Source organism: Temnothorax curvispinosus, unplaced genomic scaffold, assembly GCF_003070985.1.
Source record: "Temnothorax curvispinosus isolate PA1 unplaced genomic scaffold, ASM307098v1 QBEX01017110.1, whole genome shotgun sequence".
Classification (NCBI taxonomy): Eukaryota; Metazoa; Arthropoda; class Insecta; order Hymenoptera; family Formicidae; genus Temnothorax; species Temnothorax curvispinosus.
Genome location: NW_020226890.1, coordinates 1 through 21,159, shown reverse-complemented (window position 1 = coordinate 21,159; position 21,159 = coordinate 1). Strand labels below are relative to the sequence as shown.

Genomic DNA, 21,159 nt, shown 5'->3' with positions numbered 1-21,159 from the left:
CAAACGGATCCCAGAGATAAAGATCTCTATTGCAACGTGTAATCTTACACATAGATATATGTACATATATGGGGATACGTAAATATAGAATATAATTCCATTGCTATATAATTCGATATCTACCATATCTACTCGAGGAAATGCTAAAGATGCAGAAAAATACAATTTTCTTACATTAATATAAAAATTTAACTTTTCAGTGTTTGATTCGGAACTCGCTCGACTGATTTTTCTCGATAATCAAATACCGTACATATTTTCGTCTTACACGTTAAGGGGATCCTAAAGCCGTCTCCTAATACCGACATTTTTACTAAACGCATATCTTTTTATTGGCTTTATAGATTTAAAAAAAATCCTTCGCTAAAGTTAAAGTATATGCGCTAATGCTTTCCATGACGGTCGATTTTATACCGAGAATGAAAATAATTTCAGACATGCAGACAATAAGACATCGACTTGTGACATTTGCTTCATATAAAAATTCCACAATTTTGTTGTTACAATATAAGACCGTTGTGGAAGGTGAATTACATCAAGAAATATCATACGGTTCTCAGAGTTTGGATTAGAACCGTAACAAAAAAGTTATGCGTGTACATCTATTATCGTGTAATGTAGGTATATAGGTACTATAACATTGTCTATCCTTGTCTATAAAAGGACAGATATAAACCGGTAACATATAAAACGATCGAAATTATCGACCATTTTAATTCCGTTTAGATGAGAGTGCTTTCCCGTCGGGAGTTCGACCTTTGGTTTAGGATCCCCTTAACATAACGCTGTTCACCACTCGACATTTCGCACGATTATAGGCGCGGCAAGATATCTCGCACTATCGAGGACATAGAGTAAGTGATGGAGAATGCAAAATCTATAATGATTTATGAAGGAAGTTTGTGATATTTCGATCTCTGCACCGTCCATTGCATCCCTTGCAGACTATTGTTGATTAACTTACGTTTATACGACACCACCCATATACCGTTGCACTTACAGGCTTGAACTCTTTTTTTTATGTTTGTCAATAAATTATAAAACAATACTATAACACAAAAGTTATGTCTTTTACGATTTATGAGCCTCGATTATTTCTTTTTTTGTATGCTCATAATTATAGTTTCGAATGTTTGCTCGAACGAAAAGCGAGATAAAGAATAACTTTTGTTCAAGATCGAGATATTAGTATAGATTAATATGAATGCGATTAATAATACGTACATATATGATAAATGCTTAAAAATTGCAGTCTTCCGTTAGTTTTTTGATATAACCAATTATTGCATGTAGTTATACGCATGGTTCGACGTAATTTCCTGGGAATAATCCAGTTATACCGTCCATCACCCCCTCCCACCATCCGTCATCGTTTTTCTTGAGCACGTAGATCACAGAACTCTCTTGAAAACTCAGCTCGTCCTCTTTATCCGCGTAATAATCATAAATAGCCACCACTGTAATTACAATTTTTATATTATTACTTATCGCGTTACTAATTGGATGTTTAACAATATGACAGAAAACTAATTCTACCTTTCTCGATATAATTCTTCGGCACCCATCCGGGCAGGTCTTCCTCGTCCGGCACGATCGGCATTATAGCACCAGATGGGGTCGGTCTGCCAAACTGCGGATGTTCCTCCTGCTCCGGTGGTGGCGGCGGCGGTAAGGGTGGACTATTCGCACCGCTACCACGGCTAATTTGATGCGATAATCTGTGCGGCAGGGTGTGATGTCCGGTGTATTCCGTCATATCGCCGCCTAGACCGACCAAAGGTGAAGGTGGAGCTACGATGTGTGACGAAAAATATCAATATGATATGAAGATATGCATGAACATTATACACCTCCATTATCGTTATTAATTATATCATTTGTCACTTACGAGGCATACTGTTATGCTGTTCCTGCACGTAGCCCGCGGTGACGCTGGGCGGTGCCGGTGGTGGCGTCTGCGGATGACTCTGCAGGGGATGCACCGTTCCCACTTGCGGCATAGTGTGTTGATTGATGGTATTGGCATGCGCATTATGATTGGAATTGTGGCTCGTGTGGGACGTGTTATGAGCATGCAATGGTAGAGTGCTATATCCCGGGCGATCTCGCCTGGGATGGCCAAGTGGATAGTTGGGCGCGTAATGGCTAGGAACTTGTGGTGGGGCTACCGCTGGCGGAGTCCTATATTCGCGCGAGCCTTTACTCAATGTTCCTATACACAGAGAACGTTGCGAATCATTATTCGCCGTATTAGCAAGATTTAATGCGAGACACATATAACATTAAACGTGACAAATAGATTGGTGTAACATTTAGAAGCTGAAAGAAAGAAAAAAGACACACATGCGGCCAAGAAGCAGTAAATACCTTTGCGTTAGCGAAATTTTTAATTTTTTATAACCGCAACTGAAAAAGTACACCTTTACATGTTTGTGTAGCACTTGTACAATTCTTAGCGCTTATAGAGGGTGTCCCAGAACGTTCCTGGGACACCCTATGCATACAGTATGTTTGGGCACAATTATGGATTGTCCGCGTAAACGATATACAAAGACAAGGAAATATCTTCCCGTTTGTAGCAACAACTACCAAACATTCTGTATGTATAATATATATTTACATGTAGAACTCTTACCAGTTCTCACTGTTTGAGGTGGCGTGGGTGGTTTGGTAGTAGGAGCAGGTCCTACCATAGCAGCGCCCAAGCCCGAGCCTGTAGAAGCAGCACCCAAGCTCTGAACGCTGCCTTGACTACCTCCTCTCTGCTTGCTTCGCGGCGTACCGCAGCTACGTACACCATGCCCAATTTCATCTAGGATCGTGTAATCAATGCTCTTCCTGACATACTTAATTGGTTTCTCCGGATTGGCGGGAGCGATGATTTTGTACTGGCGAGTCGTCATCTTGTTGGCCGTCAAGACCCCTATCTCCCTTCTGGCGACCTTCTCCTTGTGAATCATGACCGTCTGCGCGATATGGTTCATCTGACTCTCCATCTCGGCGAGCTGGGACGTCTGCAGGTCGAGCAGTTGAAGAAAGTTGTACGCCAGGGTATTTATTTGATATGCAACGCTGGCCAACGACTGCGTGGTATAATTCTTCGTCTCCTCCAGCGCGATCCTCTTGTTCTCAGCTTGGAAGTAGTTCGCCTCACAATACTCCGCCACCCTCTCGAGATTGGTGTGGCTGTCGGCCAGATTGTTCCTCCCCTCGGGAATCTCATGTCGCAGGAGTGCCGCCAATTCTGCCATGACTTCAGAATCACTGCCCACCCCTGACGACACGCAATAGGATCCTGATCCTTTTCACAGGCGGTAGAAAAGAGAAATAATACAGATATTACACGTGTGGGGAACTTCAACATGGATGAAAATCATGAAATTAGTTTCGCACAACGTGTTACAAAATAAAGTACAAATTGAATAAAGTAAAGGCAATCACGCGCAGGCAAAAGGTATATACTTATTGACGGTTTTATAGTTTCGAACAGTCATTCGCATCCTCACAAAGTTGGGTCATTAATCGGTTCTGACGCGAGTGCAAAGAGGAAGAGGTTAATTCCCGACAATGAAAATACTCATCACCTTCCTCGCGAAGCGAAGGGAGCGGTCGAGAGGGTCGAAAAATTAGATTATGACAGGGGCGCGGCGTCCGAAGGGAAATAGAAGACAAGATGGACAGACCGACACACATACACACACACGCGTACACACCAACACATCGCCTTAACGTTCCGCTCGCGCGATCGCGATCAACGCGACGGGGAAGGGTTTTGTTGCGTTTTGCGTGCAACAATGACCGGTCTAGAGATGAAAAAAACAAGGAGTAGAAAATCAACTAACGGTACTCATCCATTATTCGCAACTACCAGCTACTACCAGCCTCATTAATTCATAATTACCGAGCTCCCGAAATTCATGTAAAAAAAAAGCGTACGGAGGTATAAGATGGCCGCGACACGTGCGCGCGCGAGCGATATGCAGTCGAGGCCCCGAGGGTCGAGTCTCGAGTCGATTGTATCGTGATGCATGTGCACGTCGCGATACAATCGATACCGTCGGGTATATTCTTTTCTTCTTTTGCTTCTTTCTACAATACGAGTCGCAAAGTCGTGAGTCGCAAGAATTGACTAATCACAGTCGAATTTGAGGAGAATAATCGACTTTGATTGGTCAATTTTTGCGATTCACGACTTTACGACTCGCATTGTAGACCCAGCATAAGGCCCCGGACACACACTTTTTCGTAACAGTAACAGTAGGAATTTGACCAATCGCGTTGCTCGATTCGAAAACGTACGGCCGTACGTTCCCGAATCGAGTAACACGATTGGTCGAAATCCTACTGTTACTGTTACGAAAAAGTGTGTGTCCGGGCCCTAAGGCAGGGCACACACACTTTTCGTAGAACGTAACAGTAAGGTTTCGACCAATCGCGTTGCTCAATTCTTACTTCTAAGGTTACAGACGGCCGAATCGAGCAACGCGATTGGTCGAAACCTTACTGTTACGTTCTACGAAAAATGTGTGTGCCCTGCTTAAAGCGGGGAACACACACTTCTGCACAACGCAATGCGTCAGCATAAGAAAATTGATTGGTTTATTTCCTTATGCACATGTACATATGGACCAATCAATTTTCTTATACTTAAGGCCATCGTACACAAAATGCATATAGCTTAGCATAAGCGTAGCATAAGACCGCTAAACCAATGAGCATCCAGCATAAAGTCGCTATATTGATTTACATAAGATGCTCCGTGGTCCAGCGGTCTTATGCTATGCTTATGCAGCCTATGCACGTTTGTGTGCGATGGCCTTTACGCCGTATGCGTTGTGTAGAAGTGTGTGCTCCCCTTAATTTTGTTGGTAAACTGGATCTCGAACGAGGGTCGCAAGGATCGCGACTGGACGTATCGATCGCGGCGCTCGCGAGATATCGTGCGAATTACAAACGTAACACACCACTTATATCATAAATACATCATGATTTCGACCCAAAGTTCGGGTGCTGCGCGTTCCCGTGTACCTACCTATTTTACGGAAAATATGGATACTCCCTTGTTCCCGTGAGTGTCCCGATTCGCAGCTCGCGAGAATCGTATCCGCCCGCTTGTGTCCGACGTCCGCATTCGAGTGCGTCTCCAACTGCGTCGCGGTGCATCGACCGACCGACGGACGTTCGAGCCGGGCGCAGTGTCTTGGTAAGTACGGTTCTCCAGACAGCGAATACGAGGAGACGCACCTCGCGTCGAGTTCGTCGCGATTGTCGTGATTTCCCGGTTCGACGCGCGACAGATCGCTCTCGCGAAATCGACACCGAAATCCAACCGCCACGGGACTCAGGACGGTTTGCCCACGATTGTTCGCAGATCGACCAACTTCGCAACCGACGGTGGCTCGAGATTCTTCAGACTTGGTTGGCAGAATGTTCTCCAAACGGCCGAGACGGTTGATCTTTCTGAAAAGTAGCTCGCAAGGTGATCGTCGCTTAAATTACGTCTAAAAGGATCGACTCACGAGAGCGCGAGGACTTGTCGTTCGATCGGTCTCGATATCCGCAAGAATGGACGATCTGCTGAAGGAGTTGGAAGCCCTAAAAATTAGGAGCGATTTCTGCGAGGATAATTCCTCGTGGACACCATGCATAGACTTGATTCAGAGGAGTTTTGCGCCGCAGAAGACGGTCGGGGTGGAGCGTCCATGCGAGGAGAAGGATTTCAGAGAGTACAGATTCGTTGTGGAGAGAAACTTGCGTAACGTTAGGTCTATGCTGCAACATATTTCCAGCAGTTGCAGAGAGAAACGCTTGCAGCTGAACAATGCCACAGGGATGGTCAGAGCATTTGGCATGAACCTCTTGCTGCTCATTGGAGAACACAGCGAAAAGAACATTTGGAATACAGCCGAGTGTGTCTCTATTTCCAAAGAATTGCTTGCTGGTTTCTGTGATCTGTACACCTGTCAGAGCGTTTCCCAATTTTTGTCGGAGAATGAGAATTTGCGCGACTTGTTGTTAACGTTAAGACCTAAATTACTGAAAGACACCTGGAAAACTTATCCGTCAGCCGTAGCGTGTTACAGATGGATTTTGCACGAGGCAGAAGTAAGTCCAGTCCTTATTCGGATTCTTATCTTGTATATTATTTAATTACATATATACTTTTCTTCTCACACAGAAACCAATTTTGTTTAATTATATCGGAGATGTTTTGCCCACTGCACTAATTATTCTCGATGACTATTTCCCTGATAATGTAGTAATAGGCCTGGAATGTATTTACCAGATTATACAGCATTCTTACATGGTAACAAGAGTTTATTCTTACGCACACATATACTATATCTTAATATGTATATATTCACTCAACAAATATTTCAGAAAAAAGGGCTGATAGACTCTGGTTATGCTAAACTGATTTATCATGCTTTGGAACATTTAACCCACCAAAAGGAAGTGAGATACGTTATTCCTTTGTATTCCTGCATGGCAAGTCTTTTAGCTACTATGGAACATTGGGATAATACCATAAATCTATTTGAGGTAATCTATTGAGCCACTCACGAGATTAGAACTTACAATTCAATCTTAAATACTATCATAATTTTCACTTTTACAGTGGACAACACGTGATGAAGTTCTCTCTACCTTGATAGGGAACATGCAACTCGAACAGAACATTGAATTACGGCATGTATACATGTTGAGTTTACCTCAACTCATTACAAGTATAGGCTGTGCCAAATGGTGTGGAGCGCTCATTCGCATACTGGCCGAATACTGCGAACATCATACAGATTTAAGGACATTAAAGGCAACATTAGAGGTACAATCTTAAAATACGATCCTACGTCACAATATGAAGTAAATATAAAATAAAACGGATATTGATCTCAGTTTGCGTTTCTTTTTTACTTAGACCGCAAAGACGTTTCTCTTGATGTTCCGCCTGCGAGTGGCTGCACACTGTGCCCCCCTTTACACCGTATTCTTGAAGTTGCATTTTGATCTAACCGAGACACCAGTATTCGATCGAGCGATCATGCAGAATCTGGAGGATTGCATTTGCATGTTATACCAGTTATCGCCGAATGTAGGCTATACTGTAATTAATGACGATCGAATGCGTTCGGTACTCAACAGTAGCCTGCCGGTCGTATGCCAGGGCGGTGATATCAAGTATTTCGAATAATTTACGAGACGTGCGACAGTCGCATATTTGTATATACAATGTATTCTATGTAATTTGTGTGAAAATGCGCTCATAGAAATATATTCTCTGTGTAAACCTCTATAATGCAGAGATAAAAAGCGAAGCGCAATAGGTACTTATATATTTTATTTGTGATGTAAAGATATATCAATATACATTATTTGTAAAGTAAACGTTTTATTTGTTAGAATACATTTATTTTAATTATTAGCTCTTTGCGATATATATACATGATTACGAAAAAATCGAGCTCCTACGAGAGATCGCGCACACATGCAACTTCTTAATCGATTGTGACTAATAATGATTGTTGAGTAATCGTGTAATAGTTGAAGAATTGTCCGGATAATACTGCAATTTAACTTATGTAACTTGTAACTCAATATATAAATTTTGAATTGCATGTAATCGGATCGTCCAATTGCTTTTTACATTTTACTTTTTGTCTTTGGATCTCCAAAGCACAAGTTATTTCTTTCAAATTCGAAGAACTGTAAGTAAAGGTGTCGATATATTTATCAAGAAGTGAATGTTTGTTCCGCCAATGATAATCAACAAAAAGGTGCATATATTTAATCGACTACTAATTAGCAATAATTACATAGTTCTCACGACGTTTCGACCCAGGATTCGGGTCCTTCTCAAGTGATCTGATGATGAAAATGTACCATCGTCAAACGATTCTCAGTCAACAGTTCATGAGATTTTCACAAGAGTGGCAGAGAATGTTTTCCAATGGCACCGGTTCGTCTCATGCTCGCTGAGTTACATTATATCACAGAACAGCAAGCAAATTAATGTTAACGCTATGGACGACGGAAATGTTCGTTTCCTGGGTCGAAACGTCGTGAGAATTATGTAATTATTGCCAATTAGTAGTCGATTAAATATATGCACCTTTTTGTCGATAAATAGTTGTATGTGCCGTGGAAATCTCAGTTGGGATTGTTTGCTTACAGAGTTCGGTTGATAAAACAATTAATCTGAAAGTTACACATGAGAGTTAACTTTTAAAAACAAAACAAAGCGGATATCTCTTCTGTCTTTTTCTGTGAAAAATGTGATTTATTATTACTATGTAATAATTAGTTGGATCTATCTCTTTATGCTTATGTTCTGTAATCTTATCCTACACATAAATTTAGATTAGATCGGATCTGTTTTGCAAAAGCTATAGCATTTATCTTTTGACGTATATAATACTAGCTGGTTATCCGGGGTTTTGCCGGGCGTCTTTTTTTAAAAAGATTTTATTTGTGTTATTACATTTGTGTTCTAGCTAATCTTATCCACCAATATATGATTCATAAATACATATTTTCGGTAACTTTCCACATCACCTATGAGGTATAATACTATATATTATTGTATAAAGATTGTTTTTTATTTAGTAACGTTTATTTCCTGACGTCAATTATCAGTTAGATTTGCTCTTTTGCAATGTCTATTATCATCGCGTAAAAGAGTCACTGTGCGTCTCGCTTCGCGCGTACTTGGCGCGAGACACTACCGTGTCTCTTGATATCATGTTCTCATACTATGTGCATCTCTACCTATGTGAACCTGGCACCCGACTTTCGAAAAATTAATTTTTTTTACAGAAAACGTTAGCATTTTGTTTGTAGTTGTTTGTAGTGCCTTTCGTTTCGTTTGAAGTCGAACCGTTTAAAAATTATTTAATTACTTGTACTGACTATCACCAAATAGCAATAACACTTGAGAAATGCATTTTAAATTAGTACAAAGTATATCTGGCAGTTCATATCTCTGTTTTTCGCATGCTATCGCTGAGATGGCCTCAATCGTCTGTATGTTTAAAACACGAATAGATTTGTGAAGCTTTCATTTAATATCTACTGTTTGTTCCATCCAAATCATGTCGCCGCTCTTAGTCGTGATACTTGTGCTCCTCGTGACGTATAAACTATACAGATTTGCTTACAATAAACCGCCTAATACACCTCCAGGTAAGATAAATTAGATTTGTATAAATACTAAACTATTTTTTCTTTCAATTTTAATTTTTTTTGGTCCCAGACATGGAATATCGAATATCTTGTACTACTTTTATTATTAGTATTATTTATACTTATTATTACTATTAAATGTTTCCTGTCTAACTCAAATTATTAACAAAGGGCTCTTTTTTATTATATTTTAAATTATTCTTAACTGTTTAACAAATGTCTCTATTGTGTAAAAAGAATTCTGTCTAAGTTTTCAACGAATTTTAAATAATCGTTTTTATTTTTATGAAATTTTTGCGAGATAGGTATTATCAGAATTCCAATAGGAGGATCTTACTGGATGTTATTGTGGGGAAATTATAAATTTCCACACTTAACTATTGACTATTACGTGAAGAAACTGAAGTCAAAGGTTATCAGCTGCTACATGGGTGATTATTTTACAGTAATAGTTAACGATTACAACAGCATAAAAGAAGTACTCACAAGAGATGAATTTAGTGCGCGAATTACAAATGCGGAATTTATAATGGATCGAGCTTTCGGAAAGGAATTAGGTAATGAAAAATATAATTATTTTTTCACTTTTCGTTGTATATGCAAAATATTATACGTAACATAATTTTATATGATTATATGTTTTTTCGAGATTGGAGACATTTTACGCGATAACAATAATTAAAGTGTAAATAATGAACTTTTACAATGAAGTAATAAATATTGTCAAATACCACCGCAGGTATATTTTTCATCGACGGCGAAAAATGGCAGGAACAAAGAAGATTCGCTCTTCGCCACATGCGCGATTTTGGATTCGGTCGACGCCAGGAGAAGCTCGAGAGCGAGATTATGGACGAGATGTCCCTATTCCTCGAAATACTCAAGAGCGGACCCGCTTACGATGGAGAGAAGGTGCGGTCGCGACGAATCGAAGCTGTCTCGATCATAGACGTCCACCGATATACGTCTGTATATTCCCGTCGTGAAACGCCGCGTTTACCCGATACGCCAGTCTTCTTTTGTCCTGTGGCCGTTGCAGATTTCGTTAAGACCATGGACATTTACCCTAACGGGTTATTCGTGCCCTCGTCCACCAGTTTCAGCACCTGATAGAAGATCTAAATCTGGATCTATTATTTTTGTGTCTACACTTCTTCTTGGTAAACAATGGATCCGATCAATAACTGGGTTCGAAACTACCGGGCGTCTACACACGCTTCTGTTTCTCTACCGGTGTCTGACCATCTCATCGTCCTATACCGCTGTATGGATTGCACAACGCAAGTGAAAGAAACACAGCAGGTGTTCACGGCCAATATCCGTCTTTTTCTAGTCAAGTCCGTAACATCTTTTCGCAAAGCGTAGGTCCTGTACAAAGCATGTTTTTTTCAGTGAAAATTACATAATAAGTAATAGTGATACGTTTATTTAATGCACAATTTATATTTTTATTGATTTTGGAACAAAACAGATTTTCTTCTCTCAAGTTCTTCGTCGCGGTTCACCACATGGCAAAGAAAACGAAGTACATACCTACCACACTTTGACAGTTACGTTCTTGAACGATCGAGTATTGATTAATCAGATCTCCAGAAATCTCCTCAGAGCATAGATAGAGACAGAGATAATTCGCGCATTTGCTATCTCATTTATCTTTTGAGGACTCTGTTTGATATACGAGCAAAACAAGGATGCAAACCATTATCTCTGTAGATCGATGAACCCTCTTTCGTCCCCGCGAGTTTGACGTTTCCACGCGCTGACTGGTGATCCGTCGTCGATGTTCGTGCACGTGTCGCCCTTTTGACCCGCCGCGCGCGTTTTGCTTTGTTGTAAAATATATAAAAATATTTTAGCGAAGAAAAATAGAGAAAAAGTGATTTCATTATTCGTAGGAAATTCTAAAGGATAACTTGGCGCTCTTCCCGGACATTCTGTACGCACCGGCGGGTAACAACATATGGAATATTATGTTTGGTCACAGATTTAACAGAAGCGAGCACGATGTCCCGCGACGTCTCTGTCGTGCGGCTGTAATGCTGCAAAGAGCAAACGACACGACCGGCGGGGCGATTTTTCAGCGACCATTCTTGAAACACTTTGGTAATATGTTTGGCTACAAAAACCACATGAAGGCAAGCAACATATTGACAGACATTATCAGGGTAAGTGGTTTGACAAACAGTTACAATCGAAATTCACACGCATCGAATTTCGATTGCCAAGGGTGCATTTAAATCACTATGTTTACGTCGTATGTTTTCAAAATTTTAAATCGCGTAGCGCTTTATCGGTTTACTTAGAAATTATACTTAATTTTTATATCAAACCGAGAAGAATTTGCAGTATAAACAAGCCTTTTTTAAAATAAATTTTAGATAAATCTAAAATTTTTGTATCAATATCGAGTTTTATACTTAGCAGGTTTTAATTTAACAATTTTCAGTTTTGATGGAATGAATAAACATGGAACATGAATATTAAATAAAGAAACACCTCAGTTAAAAAATATGATTGTATTTTATTCCGTAGAAATATATAGAGTACCAAAAACCTACGCTCACCGAGACTGACGACCGGGGATTTGTCGATAGATATCTAAAGAAATTGAAGGAGGAGAATAAGTTAGATAGTTTCACGGAGGAACAATTAATCATTTTGTTAATTGATATGATGTTTCCCGCTTTCTCTGCGGTACCAAGCACTATTACACATGTTATCAAGTACTTGATGCACCATCCCAGAGTTATGGACAAATTACAAAATGAGATAGATAATGTTGTCGGGACTGGACGACTGGTCACGTGGGAAGATAGAAAACAGTGAGTTATTATTGTACACTCGAGGAGACAGAATAATAAAAAAGAATTTTATTTCGGTTCCTAAGAAAACATGTTTGTCAATAATTTAATTTAATTATCTTGTTGATTACATTATCCTATTGATATTATATTGTTTTACATTTCACTAAAAAAAGGAAAGGTTGCAAGAAACCCAATTTATCGCAATACGCATATTTTCTTATCAAAATTAAAAAACGTGAGCTGTTTTATGACATTTAAAAAATGCATAGGCATAGAAGAAAGCAAGAAATATTACAATACGCATGATAATAAACTGGAAAACAGTTTACTTTTTTTATATATAAAACAATTCAGATTAGTTCAGATTTTTTTATATAAAAAGTATTACTATCACTTTCAAAAGTTAACATAGGTTCAATTTCAATTATACCATGTTCAACAATACAGATCCATTCTCATTTTGTTTTAGTTTGCCCTATGTGGAGGCGACAATACGAGAAACAATGAGACTTGAAACAGCCACACCTCTTAGCGTAATTCACAGGTGTAAGCAAAAAACCACATTAGGAGGCTACGAGATACCGGCGAACACACCAGTTTACACTAACTTGGCGGCGATGCATCATGATCCCGACTTATGGGACGAACCTGAAATTTTCAGACCGGAAAGATTTCTGAAGGTCGACGGTCAATTAGGCAAAGATATTTCACTCCCCTTCGGTGCCGGTAAGTCGATATACATATACGTGATCTAGTGAAATCTAGCAAATTCTGCTGAATTTTTTCATCTATCAGATTAAATTTAATGATAATAATAACAATAATGAATTTATTTCTATACTTTTGTGTAGGTCATCGGCTGTGCGCAGGAGAAACTTTTGCCAGATTCACCTTGTTCGGGACATTGGCTCTTCTGTTACAGAATTTTAACTTCTTCTTCGTTGAGGGTGAGCCGTCAAGCCTTCAAGATAAGCTGCCGGGCTTGATCGTCACTCCCAAAGAGCTGTGGATACGCTTAGAATTGCGTTAATATTCGTTATTTTCTCGATAATAAGCAATCTCAAATAAGTATAAGTATAATAGGCACATCACGTCCTGTCCTTTTGTGTCAATTAGTGCGCAAATTAGAAGTTATTACATAACACCAATATGGAAAACATGTATATCATGCATTTGATAACAGACAAAATTTCTTTGATAAAAATATAATAACATGTTTGTTGGTAAACTTTCGCGTACGATTAATTTAGTTTAACCTTATCATGTATTTTTTAGCTGTCGACAGAGTTGCGAAATTAACTTAATTAAGATAATTGAAATGCGCAGTTTAAATGCGCTTATCGTTAGGTCAATTGGAAAAGAGAAAACTACGTATTTCTAGTAATTACAACGTGCCACACGAAGAATTACAACAAAATTGATCTTTTCGTGTTTTATAATATAATATATGCTGCCGCGTTTACTGAGTAGAAGCGGAGAAAAATTGACGATGATTTAACACATGCTACATAAAGATAGCGGGTCACAAATAGTGACTTTAAGTAAACAGCATCACTTTAATACATGTGTAATTACCTGAGAAAGAAAAATAAGAATATTCTTAAAAAAACGCCGTTTTTTTTCAACAGTACGATATCTTTTAAAAATTTGAGATTCACAGCTACAAATAATTCCTCCTATAATTGCCGTTGTAATCAAGCGATTACTGTGTTTCAAACCCTTGAGAACAGAGAATGTTATGTCGCTTATACTTTTATTCTCGATGGGCCAGTATTATATACATTATTCACCTTCAATATCGTATCTTGACATGAAAATCGAGACAAAATATTCCATATAAAATTTCATAAAAATTCTAATAACATTTTTAATTCAATTTTTAAACTATCGATTCGAATTTTTATGTACAGAGAAATGCACTTTGGCCCAATAGAATACTTCCTATCAAGTAGAAATTCAGCGACCTATGCGTGAATATATCCGTTGTACATAGCTTTTGTATGTGTCTGCTTTTATCTAAATGATTAGTGAACTATGCATTCCACTAGAAAAGTCCTGATTCGCAGCTCGCGACGATCGCAACCGCCCGCTCGTGTCCGACGTCCGCGTCCGAGTGCGTCTTCAACTGCGTCGCGGTGCATCGACCGACCGACGGACGTCCGAGCCAGTGCAGTCTTGGTAAGTACGGTTCTTCAGACAGCGAATACGCGGAGACGCATCTCGCGTCGAGTTCGTCATCGCGATCGTCGTGATACTCGTGATTTCTTGGTCCGACGCGCGACGGATCGCTCTCGCGAAATCGAAACCGAAATCCGACCGCCACGGGACTCAGGACGGTCCGCCTACGATTGTTCGCAGATCGGCCAACTTGGCAACCGACGGCGGCTCGAGATTCTTGAGACTTGCCCGGCAGAATGTTCTCCAAACGACCGAGACGGTTGATCGTTCTGAAAAGTAGCTCGCAAGGTGATCGTCGCCTAAATTACGTCTAAAAGGATTGACTCAGGAGAGCGCGAGGACTTGTCGTTCGATCGGTCTCCGATATCCGCAAAAATGGACGATTTGCTGAAGGAGTTGGAAACCCTAAAAATTAGAATCGATTTCTGCGAGGATAATTCCTCGTGGAGTTTTGCGCCGCAGAAGATGGTCGGGGTGGAGCGTCCATGCGAGGAGGAGGATTTCAGGGAGTACAGATTCGTTGTGGAGAGAAACTTGCGTAACGTTAGGTCTATGCTGCATATTTCCAATAGTTGCAGAGAGAAACGCTTGCAGCTGAACAATGCCACGGGGATGGTTAGAGAATTTAGCATGAACCTCTTGCTGCTCATTGGAGAACACAGCGAAAAGAACATTTGGAATACAGCCGAGTATGTCTCTATTTCCAAAGAATTGCTTGCTAGTTTTTGTGATCTGTACTCTGTCAGAGCGTTTCCCAATTTTTGTCGGAGAATGAGAATTTGCGCGATTTGTTGTTAACGTTAAGACCTAAAAGTTACTAAAAGACACCTGGAAAACTTATCCGTCAGCCGTAGCGTGTTACAAATGGATTTTGCACGAGAGAACATGGAACTCGAACAAAAAATTGAATTACGGCATGTATATACATGTTGAGTTCACCTCAACTCATTATAATAAGTATAAGCTGTGCCAAATGGTGTGGAGCGCTCATTCGCATACTGGCCGAATACTGCGAACATCATACAGATTTAAGGACATTAAAGGCAACATTAGAGGTACAATCTTAAAATACGATCCTACGCCACAATATGAAGTAAACCCCACGTCACATACAATATAAAGTAAATATGAAGTAAAACAGATATTGATCTCAGTTTGCGTTTCCCTTTTACTTAGACCGCAAAGATGTTTCTCTTGATGTTCCGCCTGCGAGTGGCTGCACACTGTGCCCCGCTTTACACGGTATTCTTGAAGTTGCATTTCGATCTGACAGAGACATCAGTATTCCGACAGTCGCATATTTGTATATACAATGTATTCTATATAATTTGTGTGAAAATGCGCTGATAGAAATATTATATTCTCGTGTAAACCTCTGTAGTGCAGAGATAAAAGCAAAGCGCAATAGGTACTTATATATTTTATTTGTGATGTAAAGATATATCAATATACATTATTTGTAAAGTAAACGTTTTATTTGTTAGAACACATTTATTTTAATTATTAGCTCTTTGCGATGATTGCGAAAAAATCGAGCTCCTACGAGAGATCGCGCACACATGCAACTTCTTAATTAATCGATTGTGACTAATAATGATTGTTGAGTAATCGTGTAATAGTTGAAGAATTGTCCGGATAATACTGCAATTTAACTTATGTAACTTGTAAAACTCAATATATAAATGTTGAATTGTATGTAATCAGATATCGTCCAATTGCTTTTTACATTATACTTTTTTGTCTTTAGATCTCCAAAGCACAAGTTATTTCTTTCAAATTATTATAATATTTAGTTATATGTGCCGTGGAAATCTCAGTTGGGATTGTTTGCTTACAGAGTTCGGTTGATAAAACAATTAATCTGAAAGTTACACATGAGAGTTAACTTAAAAAAACAAAAGAAAGCGGATATCTCTTCTGTCTTTTTCTGTGAAAAATGTGATTTATTATTACTATGTAATAATTAGTTGGATCTATCTCTTTATGCTTATGTTCTGTAATCTTATCCTACATATATATTTAGATTAGATCGGATCTGTTTTGCAAAAGCTATATAGCATTTATCTTCTGACATATATATAATGCTAGCTGGTTATCCGGGGTTTTGCCCGGGCGTCTTTTTTTTAAAAGACTTTATTTGTGTTATTACATTTGTGTTCTAGCTAATCTTATCCACCAATATATGATTCATAAATATATATTTTCGGTAACTTTCCACATCATTTATGAGGTACTATATATTATTAATGCGTTTTTTAGTGATATCCCCAGTATTTTAAATTCTTTAAAAGAATCGTACTTGGTGACTTTTCCTGTTCAGATTTTCCTGATCAATCAAATCGTAAAGAATTATATATGAAATAGAGGTAGAAAAGGCTGAATAATAAAATCGAATTATAAATATCCCGATATCTCGAAATTGGCGGAAGTTAAAACAACCACGGACATTTATCAAAAAATTCAAAAATTTATAAAGAAAGAACTCTTTTACTGATCCTCCATTTATTTGAAAAATTATTAAGTTACATATGCATTTTTATATTTTTCTTTCCTTATCATTCGCATTTTTTCTTGCATTATTTCATTCTGAAGGTGAGCAATATGTCATTTCCCATAAGAACTTATGCTAAAAAGTCCAACTTTTGGAGTCAACGTCACCATGAAAAATTCCCCAAAAATTCACATAATTCTATTTAAAATTTTATAAAGCTGGCTGCACATTTTTTTGTAGCACCTGAACCTCCTTAAGATTTGGTTGATTAGTTTTTAAGTTAATAATGTGTTTAAACATACACCACCCGTAAGAATTTTATATATTAGTATAGATATTGGATTGTTTTTTTATATGTATCTTCTATGTTATATTAATAGGTTGGCCAATAAGTCAGTGCGGTTTTTTTACTTATAAATTTATAAGTAAAAAACCGCACGGACTTATTGGCCAACCTAATTTATACTTTTAGATTAATCACTTGTTTTTCAGAAAAGATTGTTTTTTATTTAGTAACGTTTATTTAGTAACGTTCATCTCTACCTATGTGAACCTGGTATCCGACTTTCGAAAAATTAATTTTTTTTACAGAAAACGTTAGCATTTTTGTAGTTATTTGTAGTAACAAAAATTTCGTTTGTAGTTAAATACATTAAAAATTATAAAAATAACTCGTACCCGACTTTGAGATATCTCAAATCCACTTGCGCAGTCTACTTCAGAATCGTTTGTAGTTTGTAGTGCCTTTCGTTTCGTTTGAAATCGAACCGTTCAAAAATAACAACAATTTAAAAAAATTGTTAAGACCTAACTTTGCCGCTTGCGCAGTCTTTTTTATAATTGTTTGTAGTTGATTGTAGTGATTTTCCTTTCGTTTGCAGTTGAACCGTTAAAAAATTATGATATTTTTGCAATAAACAAAAAGTGTAACTTTGCCAATTTTGGAATTTCTTTGGTTTTAATTGCGAACATCTGCACCTTTGTTATTCTTATTTTGCAGTACCCAGAAAATTATCTTGGCATTATCTTATTTCATTTGATGAAAGACCATTATCTAATTACTTGTACTGACTATCACCAAATAGCAATAACACTTGAAAAAGGAATTTTACAAGAGGACAAAGTATATCTGGCAGTTTATATCTTGTTTTCCGCCTGCTACTGCTGCGTAGTTCGTCTGCGATTAAGAGACGAATAGATTTGTGAACCTTTCATTTAGTATCTACTGTTCGTTCCATCCAAATCATGTCGCCGCTCTTAGTCGTGATACTTGTGCTCCTCGTGACATATAAACTATACAGATTTGCTTACGATAAACCGCCTAATACACCTCCAGGTAAGATAAATTAGATTTGTATAAATACTAAATTATTTTTTTTTCAATTTCAATTTTTTTCAGTCTCAGACATGGAATATCGAATATCTTGTACTGCTTTTATTGTTATTATTATTACTTATTACTATTATTATTTATTATTACTATTAAATGTTCTCTTTCTAACTCAAATTATTAAAAAAGGCTTTTTTTTTATTATATTTTAAATTATTCTTAACTGTTTAACAAATGTCTCTATTGTGTAAAAAGATTTCTGTCTAAGTTTTCAACGAATTTTGAATAATCGTTTTTATTTTTATGGAACTTTTGCGAGATAGGTATTATCAGAATTCCAATAGGAGGATCTTACTGGATGTTATTGTGGGGGAATTATAAATTTCCACACTTAACTGTTGACTATTACGTGAAGAAACTAAAGTCGAAGATTATCAGCTGCTACATGGGTGATTTCTTTGCAGTAATAGTTAACGATTATGACAGCATAAAAGAAGTTCTCACAAGAGATGAATTTAGTGCGCGAATTACAAATGCGGAATTTATAATGGATCGAGCTTTCGGAAAGGAATTAGGTAATGAAATATATAATGATTTGTTCACTTTTCGTTGTATATGCAATATATTATACGCAATATAATTCTATATGATTATATGTTTCTTCGAGATTGGAGACATTTTACGCGATAACAATAATTAAAGTGTAAATAATGAACTTTTACAATGAGATAATAAATACAGTCAAATTACACGCAGGTATATTTTTCATCGATGGCGAAAAATGGCAGGAACAAAGGAGATTCGCTCTTCGCCACATGCGTGATTTTGGATTCGGTCGACGCCAGGAGAAGCTCGAGAGCGAGATTATGGACGAGATGTCCCTATTCCTCGAAATACTCAAGAGCGGACCCGCTTACGATGGAGAGAAGGTGCGGTCGCGACAAATCGAAGCTGTCTCGATCATATAGACGACCACCGACGTCTGTATATTCCCGTCGTGAAACGCCGCGTTTACCCGATATGCCAGTCTTCTTTTGTCCTGTGGCCGTTACTATAGATTCCGTACAGTTAAGACCATGGACATTTTCGCCAACGAGTTCGTGCCCTCGTCCACCAGCTTCAGCATCTGGTAGAAGACGTTTCACCCTCGCGCTTACTCGTACAGCGCGATCTTTTCCAGAATACGGTCCCGCGCACGCACCTCCTCCTCGGTGTAAGGCCTTACGGCCGGCGTCATGTCGTTCAAGTCTTCCTCAGCCGATCTTAACAAACGCTCGTCGCGTACGTCCATCTGCAGCAGGTGCTGTCTATACGCCCGGATCTTGTCGAGCGCTATTTCCTCTCTTCTTTTTATTTCCTGCGATAGCTGTATATAGCGGATCTAGATCTGGATCCATTATTTCGGTGTCTACACACTTCTTGGTAAACAATGAATCCGATCAATAACTGGGTTCGAAATTCGAAACGGCCGGGTTATACACGCGCTTCTGTGCCTCTACCAGTCGGGGTCTGACCATCTTATCGTCCTATACCGCTGTATGGACTGCACAACGCAAGTGAAAGAAGCACAGCAGGTGTTCACGGCCGATATCCGTCTTTTTCTAGTCAAATCCGTAACATCTTTTCGCAAACCGTAGGTCCTGTGCAAAGCATGTTTTTTTTCAGTGAAAATTACATAAGTAATAGTTTATTTAATGCACAATTTATATTTTTATTGATTTTGGAGAACAAAACAGATTTTCTTCTCTCAGATTCTTCGTCGCGGTTCACCACATGGCAAAGAAAACAAAGTACATACCACACTTTGACAGTTACGTTCTTGAACGACCGAATATTGATTAATCAGATCTCCTCTAGAAATCTCCTCAGATCATAGAGACAGTTCGCGCATTTGCTATCTCATTTATCTTTTGAGGACTCTGTTTGGTATACGAGCAAAACAAGGACGATGCAATCCATTACCCCTGTAGGTCGCTGAACCATCCCTCGTCGCCGCGAGTTTGACGTTTTCACGCGCTGACTGGTGACCCGTCGTCGATGTTCGTGCACGTGTCGCCCTTTTCACCCGCCGCGCGCGTTTTGCTTTGTTGTAAAATATATAAAAATCTTTTAGCGGAGAAAAATGAAGAAAAAGGGATTTCATTATTCGTAGGAAATTCTAAAGGGCAACTTGGCGCTCTTTCCGGACATTCTGTACGCACCGGCGGGTAACAACATATGGAATATTGTGTTCGGTCACAGATTTAACAGAAACGAGCACGATGTCCCGCGACGTCTCTGTCGTGCGGCTGTAATGCTGCTAAGAGCGAACGACCCGACCGGAGGGGCGATTTTTCAGCGACCATTCTTGAAACATTTTGGTAATATGTTTGGCTACAAAAACCACATAAAGGCAAACAACATAATGAAAGATATTATCAGGGTAAGTGGTTTGGCAAATAGTTATAATCGAAATTCACACGCATCGAATTTCGATTGCCAAGAGTGCGTTTAAATCACTATGTTTAAATCGTATGTTTTCAAAATTTTAAATCGCGTAGCGCTTTATCGGCTAGAATTTATATTCAATTTTTATATCAAACCGAGAAGAATTTGCAGTATAAGCAAGCCTTTTTTAAAATAAATTTTAGATAAATCTAAAATTTTTGTATCAATATTTAACAATTTTCAGTTTTGATGGAATTAATAAACATGGAACATGAATGTTAAATAAACACCTCAGTTAAAAAATATGATTGTATTTTATTCCGTAGAAATATATAGAGTACCATAAACCTATTCTCACCGAGAATGATGACCGAGGATTTGTCGATAGATATCTAAAGAAATTGAAGGAGGAGAATAAATTAGATAGTTTCACGGAAGAACAATTAATCATTTTGTTAATTGATATGATGGCTCCCGCTTCCTCTGCGGTACCAACCACTATTACACATGTTATCAAGTACGTGATGCACCATCCCAGAGTTATGAAAAAAATACAAAATGAGATAGATAATGTTGTCGGGACTGGACGACTGGTCACGTGGGAAGATAGAAAACAGTGAGTTATTATTGTACACTCGAGGGAGACAGAGTAATTCCTCTTTAATTATATTACCGATAAATAACTAAAACAAGAATGTTAATATATATATAAAATATCTTATCAATGGATATACAAAACTGCAAATTAA

The 21,159-nt window shown here is 38.4% G+C and overlaps 4 protein-coding genes and 1 pseudogene across 11 annotated transcripts; 4 read left to right on the top strand and 1 right to left on the bottom strand.

Annotated features, from left to right (window-relative positions):
• Nucleotides 1-8: 8 nt before the first annotated feature.
• LOC112467265 (abl interactor 2-like) lies at nt 9-3,980 on the bottom strand. 8 transcript variants are annotated; one of them, XM_025035809.1, is made up of 6 exons: nt 3,585-3,809; nt 2,848-3,301; nt 2,636-2,787; nt 1,889-2,212; nt 1,537-1,791; nt 9-1,457 (listed from the first exon to the last, which is right to left on the bottom strand). In XM_025035809.1, exons 1-6 carry the CDS (start codon nt 3,691-3,693, stop codon nt 1,294-1,296), a joined length of 1,458 nt encoding a protein of 485 aa, XP_024891577.1. In that variant the 5' UTR covers nt 3,694-3,809; the 3' UTR covers nt 9-1,293. The 8 variants fall into 8 exon arrangements, with proteins under 8 accessions (XP_024891577.1, XP_024891581.1, XP_024891578.1 ...); XM_025035813.1 differs by lacking the exon at nt 3,585-3,809 and adding an exon at nt 3,902-3,980 and having other exon boundaries at nt 2,636-3,301; XM_025035810.1 differs by lacking the exon at nt 3,585-3,809 and adding an exon at nt 3,843-3,931 and having other exon boundaries at nt 2,636-3,301.
• A 962-nt stretch (nt 3,981-4,942) lies between these two features.
• Nucleotides 4,943-8,319, top strand: LOC112467268 (TELO2-interacting protein 2-like). The gene is made up of 6 exons (XM_025035817.1): nt 4,943-5,203; nt 5,372-6,105; nt 6,179-6,307; nt 6,382-6,543; nt 6,620-6,826; nt 6,920-8,319. Exons 2-6 carry the CDS (start codon nt 5,566-5,568, stop codon nt 7,190-7,192), a joined length of 1,311 nt encoding a protein of 436 aa, XP_024891585.1. The 5' UTR covers nt 4,943-5,203; nt 5,372-5,565; the 3' UTR covers nt 7,193-8,319.
• A 770-nt stretch (nt 8,320-9,089) lies between these two features.
• On the top strand, nt 9,090-13,212 carry LOC112467267 (probable cytochrome P450 304a1). The gene is made up of 7 exons (XM_025035816.1): nt 9,090-9,180; nt 9,486-9,737; nt 9,920-10,092; nt 11,076-11,345; nt 11,713-12,002; nt 12,454-12,710; nt 12,836-13,212. The coding sequence occupies exons 1-7, from the start codon at nt 9,090-9,092 to the stop codon at nt 13,012-13,014; spliced, it is 1,512 nt and encodes a 503-aa protein (XP_024891584.1). The 3' UTR covers nt 13,015-13,212.
• A 763-nt stretch (nt 13,213-13,975) lies between these two features.
• Nucleotides 13,976-15,598, top strand: LOC112467269 (annotated as a pseudogene).
• A 1,725-nt stretch (nt 15,599-17,323) lies between these two features.
• On the top strand, nt 17,324-21,107 carry LOC112467270 (probable cytochrome P450 304a1). The gene is made up of 5 exons (XM_025035818.1): nt 17,324-17,989; nt 18,307-18,558; nt 18,740-18,912; nt 20,136-20,405; nt 20,737-21,107. Exons 1-5 carry the CDS (start codon nt 17,899-17,901, stop codon nt 21,028-21,030), a joined length of 1,080 nt encoding a protein of 359 aa, XP_024891586.1. The 5' UTR covers nt 17,324-17,898; the 3' UTR covers nt 21,031-21,107.
• Nucleotides 21,108-21,159: the final 52 nt, after the last annotated feature.

Coding starts and splice junctions, on each gene's coding strand:
- LOC112467270 (XM_025035818.1), top strand. CDS start 17,899: ATGTCGCCGCTCTTAGTCGTGATACTTGTGCTCCTCGTGACATATAAA. Junction 18,559..18,739: donor AGCTTTCGGAAAGGAATTAG/GTAATGAAATAT, acceptor AATTACACGCAG/GTATATTTTTCATCGATGGC. Junction 20,406..20,736: donor TAATGAAAGATATTATCAGG/GTAAGTGGTTTG, acceptor TTTATTCCGTAG/AAATATATAGAGTACCATAA.
- LOC112467265 (XM_025035806.1), bottom strand. CDS start 3,693: ATGTGTGTCGGTCTGTCCATCTTGTCTTCTATTTCCCTTCGGACGCCG. Junction 1,792..1,888: donor ACAGCATAACAGTATGCCTC/GTAAGTGACAAA, acceptor CACACATCGTAG/CTCCACCTTCACCTTTGGTC. Junction 1,458..1,536: donor GAAGAATTATATCGAGAAAG/GTAGAATTAGTT, acceptor TTGTAATTACAG/TGGTGGCTATTTATGATTAT.
- LOC112467268 (XM_025035817.1), top strand. CDS start 5,566: ATGGACGATCTGCTGAAGGAGTTGGAAGCCCTAAAAATTAGGAGCGAT. Junction 6,308..6,381: donor TTATACAGCATTCTTACATG/GTAACAAGAGTT, acceptor CAAATATTTCAG/AAAAAAGGGCTGATAGACTC. Junction 6,827..6,919: donor CATTAAAGGCAACATTAGAG/GTACAATCTTAA, acceptor TTTTTTACTTAG/ACCGCAAAGACGTTTCTCTT.
- LOC112467267 (XM_025035816.1), top strand. CDS start 9,090: ATGTCGCCGCTCTTAGTCGTGATACTTGTGCTCCTCGTGACGTATAAA. Junction 11,346..11,712: donor TATTGACAGACATTATCAGG/GTAAGTGGTTTG, acceptor TTTATTCCGTAG/AAATATATAGAGTACCAAAA. Junction 12,711..12,835: donor TTCACTCCCCTTCGGTGCCG/GTAAGTCGATAT, acceptor ACTTTTGTGTAG/GTCATCGGCTGTGCGCAGGA.